The 15,161-nt window shown below is 45.5% G+C and overlaps 1 protein-coding gene across 4 annotated transcripts in view; it reads right to left on the reverse strand.

Annotated features, from left to right (window-relative positions):
• MICAL3 (microtubule associated monooxygenase, calponin and LIM domain containing 3) overlaps positions 1-15,161 on the reverse strand; it is a 192,397-nt gene that overhangs the window by 160,204 nt on the left and 17,032 nt on the right. For all 4 annotated transcript variants that reach the window (XM_054035642.1, XM_054035632.1, XM_054035651.1 and 1 more), the window contains exon 2: positions 2,183-2,566. In XM_054035642.1, coding sequence (XP_053891617.1) covers positions 2,183-2,446 — 264 coding nt within the window. In that variant the 5' untranslated portion in view covers positions 2,447-2,566. The remainder of the gene's footprint in view (positions 1-2,182; positions 2,567-15,161) is intronic.

Consider the following 15,161-nt stretch of genomic DNA (forward strand, 5'->3'; position numbering starts at 1 on the left):
CAGATTTAAATAGCTGAAATCATGAAAATTTATTATTTTTAAAATCTTATGACCATGAAATTGACCAAAAGGGCCCTACCAAATTCACGGTCCATATCTTTAGCCCTCTGGTAGCTTGTCTTTAAATTTCATAATGTTCTTCCAGAGGGTGAAGTCATATCGACTCAGGAGAGCATGTTGGTTTGCAATTCTGAATTGCAGGGTTCCTGAAGAATAAAGCTTGCAACCAAACAGATCCAGCTTCTTTGAGTCTTTACCTTTCGGTGTGGACGCTTTTTGGCCCCGCCTTTCCCACACATTGGCAGCTGCCAACACAAGAGAACCTGGGGGGGGATGAGGGGCAAGAAGGGGGATGAGAATAAAAGTGTTCATACCCCTTAGAGGGGACAAAGTATCTTCTCTCAGCTTGTTTTGCTGTGGGGGCAAAGAAGAAGAGTGTCTGCCTAACTGGTAGAGCCACCCTGGCTGAGGTAACTGATATCAGGACAACCACTAACTTTTAAGAGCTTTCGTGCATCTCGTCTGCCTGAATGTGAAGTACAGAGGCAATGGCTCAACAGCCTCATCTGGTGATGAGGAAGTAACAGCAGTTGGTCTGTGGTGTGCGGCAGGGAGGGGGTGTGAGTGGCTTCTGGCTGCTCGGTACCAGTCCCAGTACTGGGGAAATGATGCTTTTTGTACCGATGCCTCTGGTGCACTCTCCATGACAGCAAGTGAGATGATTGAGAGGAGGTCTAGGAGGGGGGAACACACCAGAATGGCCACGGATATGGGCCTGGGCCCTACCCTTGCCTGGGCCATTGACCCTTAGGAGGACTCCAGTGCTGGGGCTGCTGCATGGCCCAGGGTCCCAACGACTCTGATGGGGGGGTATGTTCCCCGTCCGGGGCAGGATACAGAGGACCTCACCTCTAAGTCTCAGGAAGAAGAGTCAGATGCTTCTGACAGCAGAGGTGCAAATCCAGATGTGACTGGTGAGAGGTAGCCTGAGCCTGGGCATGGCGGTATCAAAGAAATCATGGGAAGCTTTCCTCTAGACATCATGGACTTCTATGGAGGCTTGGGTAGCAGCACTGCAGGATCTGGATGAAGACCTTCCCTGCTGGTCATACCGGTACTGTGAGGCTAAGCACGTTTCTTGAGGCTGCATATGCTTCTGGGGTTGTTGGGATCAGCATCATCTGTTGGCTCTGAAAATGCCTTTCAGGGGGACAGCCTCAGACCTGGCACAGGCTCCCAAGATGGTGATCCGCTCTTAGGAGGTGACAAGCCTGCCTGAGAGGGGGGTTGTCTCTCCCCTGAATGCTTCTTCAGGTTTGTGCCTCTGTCTGGCTGCAGTACCGACACAGCCGAGTGAGGAACTGAACCTGAGGAAGGCCTGAACCTTTTATTTGGTCCTGGAGTACAGTCCCAAGAAGCTGCAGACATCTCTGGCAGAGCACTCCATACCAAGGCTGATGTACTTGAGGCGCTCTCCCTGCATGACAACTCTGATGGGGGTCGAAGTGCTGCCTCTATAAGCAAGCACTCAAGCCTCACCACCCTATTTTTTTTAATGGAGCTGAAATCACCTGCAAATGTGACATTTGTCACTAACATGGGATTCCCCCAAACATTTCAAACAGGCTGAGTGTGGGTTGCTGACCAGCATAGATTTTGTGAAGGTCCAGCAAGACAAACCCTGGTGAATGCAGCACTGTTCCAGTACTGGAAGATAAAAAGTGGTCCAAATAGACCAAAAATGGAAACTAGCACTACAAGTTGTCTAACACTAACTATAAATAATAAAACTAGTAAACAGGATCTACATACAGAAAAGGAGTGAGGGAAGCATTTGAATTAACAGGCCTGAATTGTTCCAACTACTGTCACTATCAGTAAGGAGGAACTGAAGCGGTGGCTCTGTCCCCTTATACCACCGACAGAAGGCACTCCAGCCACCCCGACGGGTACCACCAAGGAGAAAAATTTTCCAACAGCTGTGCACAGGGCACACTCACACCTACAGTGGAATGGAAATGTGCAATTACTCGAAAAAGAAATTCCATTTCCTCAAACCTTTCCCAATAGATTTCCCCCACCCAGGCACTGCCATTGCATATTCTGCAGACATATAGTATTGAGTTAGGCAGATCATTACTGGCTCAGGTGTGTAAGCTCCTTGGAGACCCATTTTCCTTACCTTCGTGTTGGCGCATGCTTTCCCCTTCTTGTAGTCTTTGTGGGTGCCCCTCTTGTCTATCTTGGCCCAGAGGGCTTTGGCTTTCCAGTAGTTGAGCTTGGACTTGAGTTTATGATAGAAAGAACGATAGTCCTTGGGCTTTAGCTCTAGGTAGTCACAAAGCTCTTGGAAAGCTTTCAGAGTCCCCTTACAGGTTGTGGCCTGGACAAATCTGTCGAAGAGAATGTGGGCTTGGTTCACCTTCTCATTCCTGCTTTCCTCCATACTTCTCACTCAACAGCTGCCCTAGCTGGTGTGGGGTCAGCTGTGCTCTTCCAGTCTGGTGGCCTTCCTGACGTTGCTCTGCCTAGCCACTTCCACCTCTAGCCCACCAGCATTATTAATCTAGAAAGTAAGAGAGAGATGTCAATGAACTCGCATTTACTCATGTTTCTAGAGTTACAACTTTGATCACCTAAAGTAGTTCAATCTTTCCATAAACAGTAAGGCAATGGTCCTCATTGAGGCCAGTTGAATATCACACAATTGGAGGTTCTCAGCCAAGCTGATGAAGATAAAACATTCTAAACAAAATTATTAGAACTGTTTTCAAAAAGTTAAACATCTGATTTTTTTTTTTAAGACCATCAAATCATGAATGCTCTGATTGATTCCCTCCCACACTCAAGCTTTTCCAAACATTTTTTTCTTTTGTGCTCCATAGTCAGAAGTTTGAAGTGAATTGGATAAAGGTTGGTGAAGTTGGGGAGAGGAGGAGGAGGCAGTGTTTAAATAAAATAAAACAAAACAAAAAAAAACCATCAGGCTTTTAATTGTAATGAAAAGCTAGACATAATCATAGCGGTGGAGAGACCAAGTACCTCCATAACACAGCTGTGCTTACATCTAGCTCCTCTTACGAACACCAGCACCACGCAACTTTTTCTTATGTTGAAGAGTTGAGATTCCACCAGCAAAATCAATGCTGGTTCTTTCATTCAACAAGAGACATTCATCTCTACATACAGCACCCCGAGAAGAGGAAAGAGCATGTTGAAGATGGTGCTACTGGGCTGAAGAAGCCTCAAATATAGTGACGTTAAAGAGTGACCTAAGGAAAGTGATTGTGGCTACTTCACTTCAAGGAAGTTTAACCTGCAAATGGCAACCAAATGACTGAGGAAGAAAAGACAACAATAAAAATAAAAATATCTAACTCGTTTCATCAGTAGATCTCACAGTGCTTTACAAAGGAGATCAGTATCACTAGAATGAAAAAGATGCCTCTAGTGTACCTGCTCCATCACACTAGGGCATTAACTTTGCCCTGTCTAGCCTCTCTGTGGGTATTCTTCTGGCCTTAATTGCTTTTGGGGAACTCGATATGATGGAGTGATTTGGATGCTCTATTATCATCACTGTAAACTCTTCCCTTTAGGGGTATAGCATTTTATATGAACTCATTTGCAGTTTTTGCTGAAAGAAAAAAAGGAGGCTAGGGCCGAAAAGGAATCTAAAGATTCAGATTAAAAACTTTCAGATTCTCACCAGAAAGGAAGCCAAGTCAAACGTTGCAGCTCATATCGATGCCCCAATAGGTCATAGCTTTGCAGCAGTTTGTTTGGGCATATTGATCATAGCCCAACAGGACAGTGAATATTCAGCGCTGGGAATGGTGGAGTAGACTGATACCCCATTACACAACACAGAATTCTTTTTTTGTTCGAGAGAAACAAATTTTCACCTACAGAATCCAGAGCATGGCGGCCAGTTTACACAACTCGCACTTCATTAGGGCAACTATTTTAGTGCACTGAAGTGGTTTCTCTGATTGGCTGCCAGTAGTTATGGCCATATCAGTAACATCCACTAAGTGGCATGAAAATGACGATCTTCCTTATTTTTAATCTTAATTCCCATTTCACAAGAGGGAAAAGGCAGTCTAGGCTGTGGCTCTCAAGGCATACTTTTCCAGGGGTTGAAGTCACTGTGCTTGAAGTCTTGAAAGAGACAAAATGTCGCCCCTCTTCTAACCCCAGAGGCATGCTAAAAAGCACTCCAACATAATGCTTGTCATGTTGGATTGCTTACTTCATTTACATCTATGTAATGCTAACTGCAAACCCTCTCCCCAATTAGCTAAAAGATTCAGGGTACAACTTCTGTTTTGTGTTGTGTCTACTTGTCACTCACCATTACTCACAGATCCTAACACTCAGTGTGATCCTTGCATTAAATGCTATCCAGGCTGCCTATCACTTACAAAATGCTTCCCAATAATGAATAATCTAGATTAAGGGACATAAACCCCCTGCAGATGATGGCAATTTCGCAGAGAAGTCCATTAGTCTACAGAGCGTTATTAATGCACCAGATCCAAGTCACCACAGGATTCATTCCTTAATGCTGCCTCTATTTTTATTTCACCAAACAAATGCAGCAGGATGATCCTGCAGTGGAGTCTCCCTGTGGGTTAAACCCAAAACTGCTACAGTTCCAGCAATCTATTTCTTTGTGTTTAAACTGTGCCAAGCCATGACCTTCTTTTGTAGGTCTGTCTCATTGTACACAGCTTAACCAAAGTGGTGTATTAAATATTTGGGGGGGGGAGTGGGAAGGGGAGAGGAGAGACAGGACTCCTCTTCGCACTTCACTTTATAAAGGGCTATATTTAAGCCACTTGTTTTTAAAGAAGAAATCCAGTGAAGATACATGCAGAAAGAACAGCTGGATTTCCATTTACCTCCCACTCCCACAATTTCTACATTCTTGATGCAAAAAACTGAAGCCCCTGAAATCTGAGGACAACAAGCCAGAGATCACAGGGACTACAAGAACCAAGGCAAGGACAGGCAGAAGTATTTGCCAGGTTTCCAGGGTATAAGTATGTGTCTGGCTTTTCTGCAAGTCGGCAGTATCCTGCATGTTTTGTCTCGAGGCAGCTGATTGCTGACTCAGAAGCTCTGCACATTCCTTGGCTACTACACTGAAGTGTTGGGAAAGAAAGACAAAGCCCATGAAGTGCATGCAGGAACAGGGCTCATGTTTCTATTTACATGAATACCAAGAGGTTGTCACTGACTCATGGTTGCAAGTACGCTCAGGATCTCCTGCTCATGTCAGGACAAAAGAAACCAACAAAAATAAAACATACTATGAATGATTCCAGGTGCTGTTTCCTCCCTACAGTCACCACAGAATGTTAATTTCAAAGTTGCATAAACATTTGAACAGATGTGCAAATGGTAAGAGAATGGGTTGCCTGCAAAACTCATTCCCATCCTGGCTCTAAGTCCAATTTAGCAAGTTGGAAGAGGTCTTGGAGGTGATGTGTTCTTTGGAGTTTGATCATGCAAGTGACTGGGAAAGCATTAGATAGAACAAACATTTTTTTCTTCCAAGCAATATTCATCCCTTCTGAGGTTCTTGCAATTTCATAACCAGCAAAAAAAGTTAAAAGAGGCAAGACAGGAATGCTCTGAATCTTTGATCTTTACAGGCATCAGCCTGAGACACCTCTCAGGACTTAACTTCTGAACAAGCTAGGATCTTTCATATAATCCAGTACAAAACGGTTATTCCAAACAACAAAAAGCTCCTTTTAATGCCAAGATTGTTTTATTTATTACAGATTGAATCAAAGAAATGGCCCCCTCTGCAGAACATCCAACTCATGCTAAATGACATGTGGATATTTACTAGCCTTTTGGGTAGGAGGGCAAGGCCAGTCAGGCTGTAAAACAAAATTCAAAATGGATTGCTATAACTAGAGTTATAAACTACCCCACTTATTTTTGCCCCATATTATACAGACAAGAAATGGGGAGATGGGAGGAGCAAAGATGCAGCTGCAATGTTTGTTGTTTCCCCTCCACAACTGAGAACAGAATGCCAACATCATGAACAGTATGTTTTAAGATGTTATTTAAATCTGCCTCCGTTCCATAAAATTTAGCAGACAGGAAAACATACTGGACATTAGATCTGTTTGTCTTCTAATAAACTAACCGAAAGTTCAGCAGGGGCTGAAGCATTTTGGTTTTCATCGGTCTCCTCTGAACGTATTCTCCAAGGTGGAACACAGGTGGGAGAGGTATAGCCCATATAGGAACTAAGCTGCCCAAATGAGAACCTGCTCTTCCTAAAGGAAAACAGTGCATATTAACTGCTCACAAGGAGCGAGTCTGCACCTCAAGAAATTTGACCCCCTGCACCCCCCCAAAAAAAGATTTAAAATAAATGCCTCAAAAGGGAAGAGAATGTATGAGCTGGTGACTGCAAAAATGGCTACATGGAGAGGTTTGGGCCAGTTTATATTATATCCAGGGAATCTTAGGTTTTTACCCTGTTCACCAGGTATGGTTTAGGTATACTTGGTGCCACCTCAGAGCACCAAGCTGGACTAGATGACCTCTTGAGGTGCCTTCCAGTCCTACTTTTCTAAGATTTTATGATTCTGTATTCACTGTATCAGTTGCCTTGAAATAAGCACTGCAAATGTCTGAAAAATGGATTGAGAGGTTGTCTAGATTCACTGTGGCAATAATTAACTCCCTGAACTCAACTAAAATGCTATTTTGCATCTTCCTACTGCATTATCCTTAGACTTGGCAGAATTTTATTTTTATTTTTTCATAATTCTGGCAGATCATACCTATGTTTATTTTTAAGCATTTTTCCTGATTTTTAAATCGATTTACATTTTCATATGTGCATGAAATTATGGGGCTTTCAAACAGTTATTTAATGATAGTCTCTCAAATTCTCAAGCAGCATTTTTCTTACTTTTCTTAGCTGTAAAATTTGATTATTACTGATAGAAATATTGTTGCTGGTTTGTGTGTGTGCACACCGTGAAATTAATGTTAACTGACATTGACTGATAAAAAATCTAATGCTTCCAAGCCTAGTTACCCTGTGACCACAGCAGAAGTTCCTACATTAAGAGTGCACCTAAGTGGGGACAAAGACAAATGGACAGCCTTCTTCTTCTACAGCAGGGGCTCTCAACCTTTTTCTTTCTGAGGCACCTCCCTCCCCCAAAACATGCTATAAAAAATCCATGGCCCACCTGTGCCACAACTATTTTTCTACATATAAAGGCCAGAGCTGGCAAGGGGTAGCAAGCAGGGCAGTTGCCCAGGGCTCCACGCCGAAGGGCACCCCGCGAAGCTGAGTTGCTCAGGCTTCTGCTTCACCCCGGGTGGTGGGGCTCAGGACCGCAGGCTTCAGTCCTGTATGGCAGGGCTTAGACTTTCTGCCCTGGACCCCAGCATGTCTAACACTAGCCCTGTTTGGCAGACCCCCTGAAACCTGCTCATGGCCCCCCAGGGGGCCCTGGACCCCTGGTTGAGAACCACTGTTCTACAGTGTGATTAGAATAGGGTGACCAGATAGTAAGTGTGAAAAATCAGAACAGGGGTAGGGAGTAATTGGCACCTATATAAGAGAAAAGCCCCAAATATCGGGACTGTCCCTATAAAATCGAGACATCTGGTCACCCTAGATTAGAATGACAGTGTCCCAAATGGCTGTGTGGTGAGTCAGGATTCCCTTCAGCTATCTGCAGCAAGGCAGAGTTGATCAACTTAGTCACCGAAGTTAAGAATTTTTTAATTCAGGGTTCATTTTAACCAGTTTCAATGAGTCACAAAATGCTCATAATACAGGACTGCCCAGCGGCAGTATTTATCCATTCAAGGAAAAATGAAAGAGAAAAGCTAGAAGGATATAATGCATCTGTTCACTTTTTCTTTCCTTATAAGATCACAAGGGAATAGTAAGAGATGTGGAAAACTGGTATAATACAAGACCAGCTTCAGGAGGAAAGGAATGAGCCCAGCCCGAATGACCTGACATCTATCATTTCACCCAGCAAGTGCAGCACCCGCTCACAGGGTAAAATGATGCTGAGTTCCATTGATTGGTGGCTCCCCTGAGAGCAGAAATCCTCACCTCAGGCAATTCAGGACTCTGGTGGAACTACCACTTTAAAATCAAGACCAGATTCTTGTTCTTTAAGGGCCTCACATCCTGGCACTGTCACCACAGGGTATGCTGCATCGATGGCACAATAGCAGAGGAATTTCATTTCTCAAGGAAGAAAATGCCTTCTGGAGGGAGGATTGTGCTCCCTCAGTACACAGAGGGGGAATGCCCAACCAAACTGATCTTTGGAGTGTGGCAGTCAACATACATTATATTCCAATAAGGTGAAGTGAGCAATACTCCCCTATATGAAACGGGCTCTAAAAGTATAAGAAGGGGGATGCCAAAGGCAACATGTGCAGTTTGACAGGTAGAATCCCTGCCTATTGCCCCAAATCCTCAAGAGATGTTTCCTGGGAGCAGGAAACAAATCCCAACATCCCAACTAATGTAGTGAAAATATTAACAAGAGACTTACGTAGCATTCATTAACCAAAGCATTCTTCAAATGTGGGTAAGCACCAATAACCCCATTTTACAGTTGTATAAATTAAAGGTACAGAGTAAATAGCATGAAGCAGCTCTATTACCTGTCCGCTGTTCTGAGATAAAAAACTTATACCCAACCAAATCTTTACATCCTAACGCCCTGGAGTAAACCCCTCCATTCATGATGGACTCCAGCCATTGCAGTGGATATGACTTGGTGCACTCAGTTGCTCCCACGCAGTGCCAGTTTCTGCCCAAACTTCCTGGGGCATCACCCCTCTTTCCTCGCAGACTTTTACTTCCCCAAAGCTATGGGGTGCTTCCCCTGCCCCCGCTACTTCACCATTACCCCCAATACTGCCATTTCATCCCTTCTTTCTGATCAACTGCCATGGAACCTTTCGGCTCTAATATTCCATTAGACCAGTGGTCCCCAAACTTATCAGGGTCGCCCCTCCCACCTCCCCAACCCCGCTTACTCCTGTCCACCCCCACCCCAGGGCCACGCCGTGGCTACCGGAGAGGATGCGGTTGGGATAAGGGGGCTGAGGCTGGGAGCAGGTCTGCGGTCAGGCGCAGGGCTGGGAACGGAGCCGTGGCCATGGGCTGAGGTTGGGTGCGGAGCTGCTGCTGCAACGTAGTCAGGGGCCAAGGCTGGGTGCAGGGTCAGAGCATAGCTGGAGTGGCTCTCCCTCCCCACCCCCTGTGGGGGCTGGACCAGGCCCTGCTACTCCCCCTCTCCGAACGTTCCTCTGCACCCCCTAGGTTTGGGGACTCTGCACTAGTCTCTCATCATCCTGAAAAGGTTTCTCTAAAGACTACTGTAACTTTCCCCAGGCTTATTCCTTACCAGAAGGGGCGATACTCCATGTGTGCCACACACCCCTTTTCAGGTCAATCTACAATCACTTCACACCATAGTAGGCAGAGATACAGAAATGTTTGTCTTCAATACTGAATCGGGTGAGACAGGGTGGGACAGCTGGGTGTTTCTGAACGCAAATGCACTGAGGATGTCCTACCACTTCATTTCACAGGTAGACCCACTGAAATATAGTGCCAGGATTAGACACCACCCTAGCAGATCCTACAAGGTGGACATTCCTAGAATTCCTCCACAGCTATCCTATAATTCATTGACAGCTCTGGTTTAAAGGAGGTCTCTGAAAAATGGCTGGAATGGACACTTTCATATGACAAAAACAATCTGTTCTCTTTGGGAGGACCCAGTTAGTTACCACTCCCGTTGAGGATCAGAATTTCCTGCACAGCAGATCTCACCAGCTTTGGAACAAAGTATAGGATACAGATTAGTTATATCTCTGTTGACCCAGCATGATATACCACTGGAAGGGTATGCTTGCAGGGGAGAAGAGAGGGTTTTTTAAAAAACAAAACAAAACAAAAAAAAAACATTGAACACTCAAGAATGAAGAATTGTTCTGACTCTTAGGCTAGGTCTACACTACCCGCCTGAATCGGCGGGTAGAAATCGACCTCTCGGGGATCGATTTATCGCGTCCCGTCGGGACGTGACAATCGATCCCCGAATCGACGCTCTTACTCCACCAGCGGAGGTGGGAGTAAGCGCCGTCGACAGAAAGCCGCAGAAGTCGATTTTGCCACCGTCCTCACAGCGGGGTAAGTCGGCTGCGATACGTTGAATTCAGCTACGCTAGTCACGTAGCTGAATTTGCGTATCTTAAATCGACCCCCCCCTGTAGTGTAGATGTACCCTCAGTAAAGAATGCAAAGGGCATACAGCCTGGAAGTTGTGGACAGCGTATGCGGACTCCAGCAGTATGGTAATCAAGTCCTTTGAGGACTGGATTTTCTATCAGCATCCTGAAAAAAATTATTTCAGGGCAGCAGTTTGGCAACAACAGGTAATCAAAGGTTACATTATGGTATAGTATAGATGCCAAAAGAACCTCAAAAGAGCAAGTTAACTGGCTAACAAGAACCACATAGAATGTAGTTTTAATATATATATATATATATATATATATATATATAAAAAAAACTCAAGATCAGTGTACACCTGTCAGAACCAAGGGGTGACTGTGACCCAGGAAAGCCAAACAGGAGAGATGGTAAAAACAGCTGCAATTGCATCACGTGAATACTGCACATATATACTTTTTGAAGAGCAATAAAATTTCCTATGAAATTTAGAAATTTCTAACCTGACATAGGGCAGGCAGGTATTACACAAGCTTTTCTTTTGCCACACTCAGCTCCATCAGCATGCTTCAGCTCTACCCTGCAGCAACTCCAGCTAGCCTTGCCGTATACATCTCAGCACAGACTGATAATTGCATAGAATTATACTGTCCAGACTGGGCTGAGATCACCAAACCCACAGGCGCCGGCTTCCTCCAGGCCACAGAGGTGCTCAACTCTCTGTTCCGCTCCCACCCCCTCTTCCCACTCCCGCCCCGCCCCTTCCCACCCCCGCTTCGCCCCAGGCCCCACCTCCACCCAAGCCCCCACCCCACCTCTTCCCGACCCTGATCCTTCCTTCCCAGTTCTGCCGCCTCCCTGTCCCCGTGCCTCTCACCCAGCGCCTCCTGCACACCGCAAAACAGATTATCTTGGTGGACAGGAGGTGCTGGGAAGGAGAGGGAGGAGTTGATCAGCAGGGCCGCAGGCAGACCGGAGGTGCTGGGGGGAAAGGAAGGGAGTTGGCTGCTGGTGGGTACTAAGCACCCACTCATTTTTTTCCATGGGTGCTCCAGTCGGTGCCTATGACCAAAATCATTTTCACCCTGGTCATCAAGAGATGTCTCAACACAACAGGCATGAAGCTCAGACACTCAGCCATCTGTGTCAGAATTAGCAATCTTGCATTTAGCTGTGACACTAAGTACCTTTCCCAGACCTGAAGAAGAGCTCTATGTAGCTCAAAAGCCTCTCTCTCTCAACAATAGAAGTTGGTCCAATAAAAGATACTACCTCACCCACTGTGTCTCTCTAACATCCTGGGACCGACACAGCTACAACACCACTGCATATCCCAGAAAAGTGACAGTCGGGATTTTTTTTAAATTCTGAGGCACACTCCCTAGCATGTTTTGGCGAATACCAGATTCTCAACAGCCAAATGTAAATGTTCCCAACCACTTGCACCCAAATGTAAATAAATCACTTATAGATGAGCTAATGTTGTAGCACTTTGTGCTGCTTCCAACTTTTCAGTTATTCTGGTGATGGAGAAAAAGCAGGCAACTTTCTGGAAGGGAGTGGGTAGAAAAAGAATAGGCAGACAGGGGACACACAAAGTTGTGGTATGAGACTGATGATTTTCCCATCACACCCACATGTGATGAAAATGTGGGGCACCAGGTATGAAGTACATTGCTCTGAGTAGCTCAAATACATCACTTAAAGGAAACACCTCCTGTTTCTGTTATGGAAGACTGGATTTGGTAGACAGAAGGGTTTATAGGTTTGGAAATCTAAATTCCTTACTGCAGAACCAGCAACAACATTTGGGAGAGAAGCTGCCAAAGCAAAACAACACGTGGGCATGAGGGCTTTATAGATTTACCTCCGCCCCACACAGCCACTTCATTTGAGCTTTTAAAACAAAATAAAAAAACCCAACTCTGGGGAAAAAAATCTGGGAGGGCAGGGAACTTATGGGTTCAAAATGGACATGATTGCCAGCAACACCATACACACGGATTATGATGTACATATCTCAGGAATCCAATCCATAAAATATGGACCTCTATCACTTGAATCTCCATACAAGAATTAGAGACTATAAGGTCTTTGCATGACAGCCCCTCTAGAAAGGGAGGCTATCACAATCCACAAATACTTCAATAGATCTAATTACATACAGCAGAGGGCAGCAGTACATACACCAGCAGGAACGAGATTGATTGAGCAGAGAACTTGAACAGGATGCAGAGTGCAACTTGAAGAGAGTGAGAAAGAGGTTTTTTCCAACAAACTTTGAATATCTGTTTCAGTGGCCGGCTATTGTGCTTGAGTGGCAGGTTCAAGATGGGGATATAACCTTCAGTTTCAGGGTTATAGTTATTCATCTAGAATCTTATCCGAATCTATGTTATAGAATCTATGTCATGTATCTAGAATCTTATCAGAATCAGGGTTATAGTTATGTATCTAGACTTTTATGCAGTCATCTAGATCCCAGAGCTCACAGATTAAATTGCAAAAACTCAAAGGATTGAAGATTAAATCTGAGTTTCTTAGCCTAAAACAAACAAATTAAGCACCAACCATATCTCACAAAACTGGTTCTTTTATTAGGCCCCTTTCTACAGCGCTTGAAAGTCCTTTTCTAGAGCCTGCCTCAAGGCTGATTTCCCTCTAATAACTTATTTTATAGCCTGGAGACAGAATCTCCATCCTACCTTTCTCTTAGAGCAGGGATGGGGAAACTAAGGCCCGTGGGCCAGATCTGGCCCCTCAGGGCTTTGGATCCGGCCTGCGAGATTGCCCCCCGTGGTGCCGCGGGTCCCGCGCCGCTCTCAGAAGCGGCCAGCACCACGTCCCTGCAGCCCCCTGGGAGGGGGGAAAGGGGGAAGGGGAGAGGGCTCTGTGCATTGCCCTTGCCTCCAGGCACTGTCCGCCGCAGTTCCCATTGGCCAGGAACGGGGAACCGCGGCCAATGGGAGCTTTGGGGGAGGAACCTGGAGGCGCGGCAAGGGCAGTGCACGTGGAGCCCTCCGCTGCCCGCCCCCCCCCGCGGCTGCAGCGCTCCCTGGAGCATGGAGCCAGGTAGGCGTGCAGGGAGCAGCACCCCAACCCTCTGCCCTGAGCCCTGTCCTGCAATCCGCACCCCTCCTGCACCCCAACCCCCTTCCAAGTCCCCTCATACACCCCGCACCCCACCTCTGTCCCAATCCCTTGCCCTGAGCCCCTTCCTGCACACTGCACCCCCTCCCTGCATACAATTTCCCCATCCAGATGTGGCCCTCGGCCCAAAAAGTTTGCCCCACCCCTGTCTTAGAGGAATAGCATCTTTTCTCCGTAATAACATACCCACCCCCATAGCATCTGAGTTCTTAACCTAAAAGCATAACAATCTTAATTTTGTATTAATTCTTAAACCATTTGCTTATTTATTTGAATTATTACTCTTTTCTGGGTGCCCTCACTTGAATAAAGGCCAACAGTTTTTAAAAACACACTAATAAACAGACATGTCAATTGACCGAAGATCAAATCAAATAACCCAGCAACATAATGTAATAGAAATTTGTCTCCCCACACAACCTCCAAAGTCTCATCCTATCACTATCCAGCTCTCCTCATGAGTAAGGGAGAAAAAGTGAGCATGGCACAGGAGGGGAGCTTCTATCCTAGGTTTTATTCAGGGTGCTCTGGATAAAAGACTTTTATGATACAACATTATATTTCCAAGAAGTTTGTGTGGAATTGAGCACTTGTTTCTCTGTAGTGTGACAAAATGGCAACAGTCTCCACCCAGATAAGCATACCTTAACACTTCACTGCTCTCTACAGGAGCAATGACCTGGATTCTGTGGAGAGCTGACAGCTGAGTAGGACCAGGACTTCTGTCTGGAGATGAAAGCCTCCATTTCATAGGTTAACAGCACTTGTGCATACCATTACTTTGCTTAAAAATAGCAACAGGGCTGTATGTTCCCCACTTGACTGGACATTTGGCTCCCACTAGATACTGAAACCAGCTTCAGTTGGCCAGATAACAACTCTTCTCAAGGCACTGGGTATGCAGAGATGCCTCTCTCAGCAAAGATGATGCCAAGTTCAATGTTAATAGCAAGTGAAAATCTGTTAAGAAATCAGTTACAAAGGAAAGAGGTGGTGGGGGAGTGTTATTTGCTCTCGTCCCCTGAGGCTTTGGCGTGCACAGCTTCTGAAGTAAGGCAGCAACCATCATTTCCAGAGGCAAGCATGGCTAATGTTCTTGGATCCTGTGAGAAAAGGGGTTGGTATGAATTAGACAGAGGGGAGCAGGGGATGAAGATTTAATCCAACATAAGTGTAAGGATGCCAATCAGCTAGGGTTACTACCTTTGAAATGCAAAAATAAAAAAAGCCTCCCTCCCCCCCCCCCCCCCAAGGCAAGCCCACGCAATCCCAACTCCCAACCAAAAGGCAAATTCGCAAATCTTCCTTTCTCCTCATTCTCATGACTCAGACCCTCTCTCGCACACAGTTTTGATCGGATATCACTTAAACTGCGGAAGTGGGAACACTGCGCATCTTTAACTAGACACAGAACTTTTAACATTAGATATCTCAGTGCATTGTGGTGATAATGCAAATCTTTAGACCCATGTAAAACAACCCCGGCAGATTAAATTATTTTTCTGGCAACTGGCAAATCCGTTAAAAAAACGGGCTAGGCCAGTCGAATACTGGCAAGGTGGTAACCCTACAATCAGCAGTATCTGTGTCTATTAGCAGGAATACAAGAAACTTCTGTCATTGCTTTTCACCCTCAAGGACTTTTCTATCTTCCCTTTCTAAGTCAATCCTCATTTGGATAAAGGCCAACAAGAAATGATTCTCCTTCAAGGATCTCTCAGGGGTACGATTACTACCTAGCCAGTATTTG

Source organism: Malaclemys terrapin, chromosome 1 (assembly GCF_027887155.1).
Source record: "Malaclemys terrapin pileata isolate rMalTer1 chromosome 1, rMalTer1.hap1, whole genome shotgun sequence".
Taxonomy (NCBI): domain Eukaryota; kingdom Metazoa; phylum Chordata; order Testudines; family Emydidae; genus Malaclemys; species Malaclemys terrapin.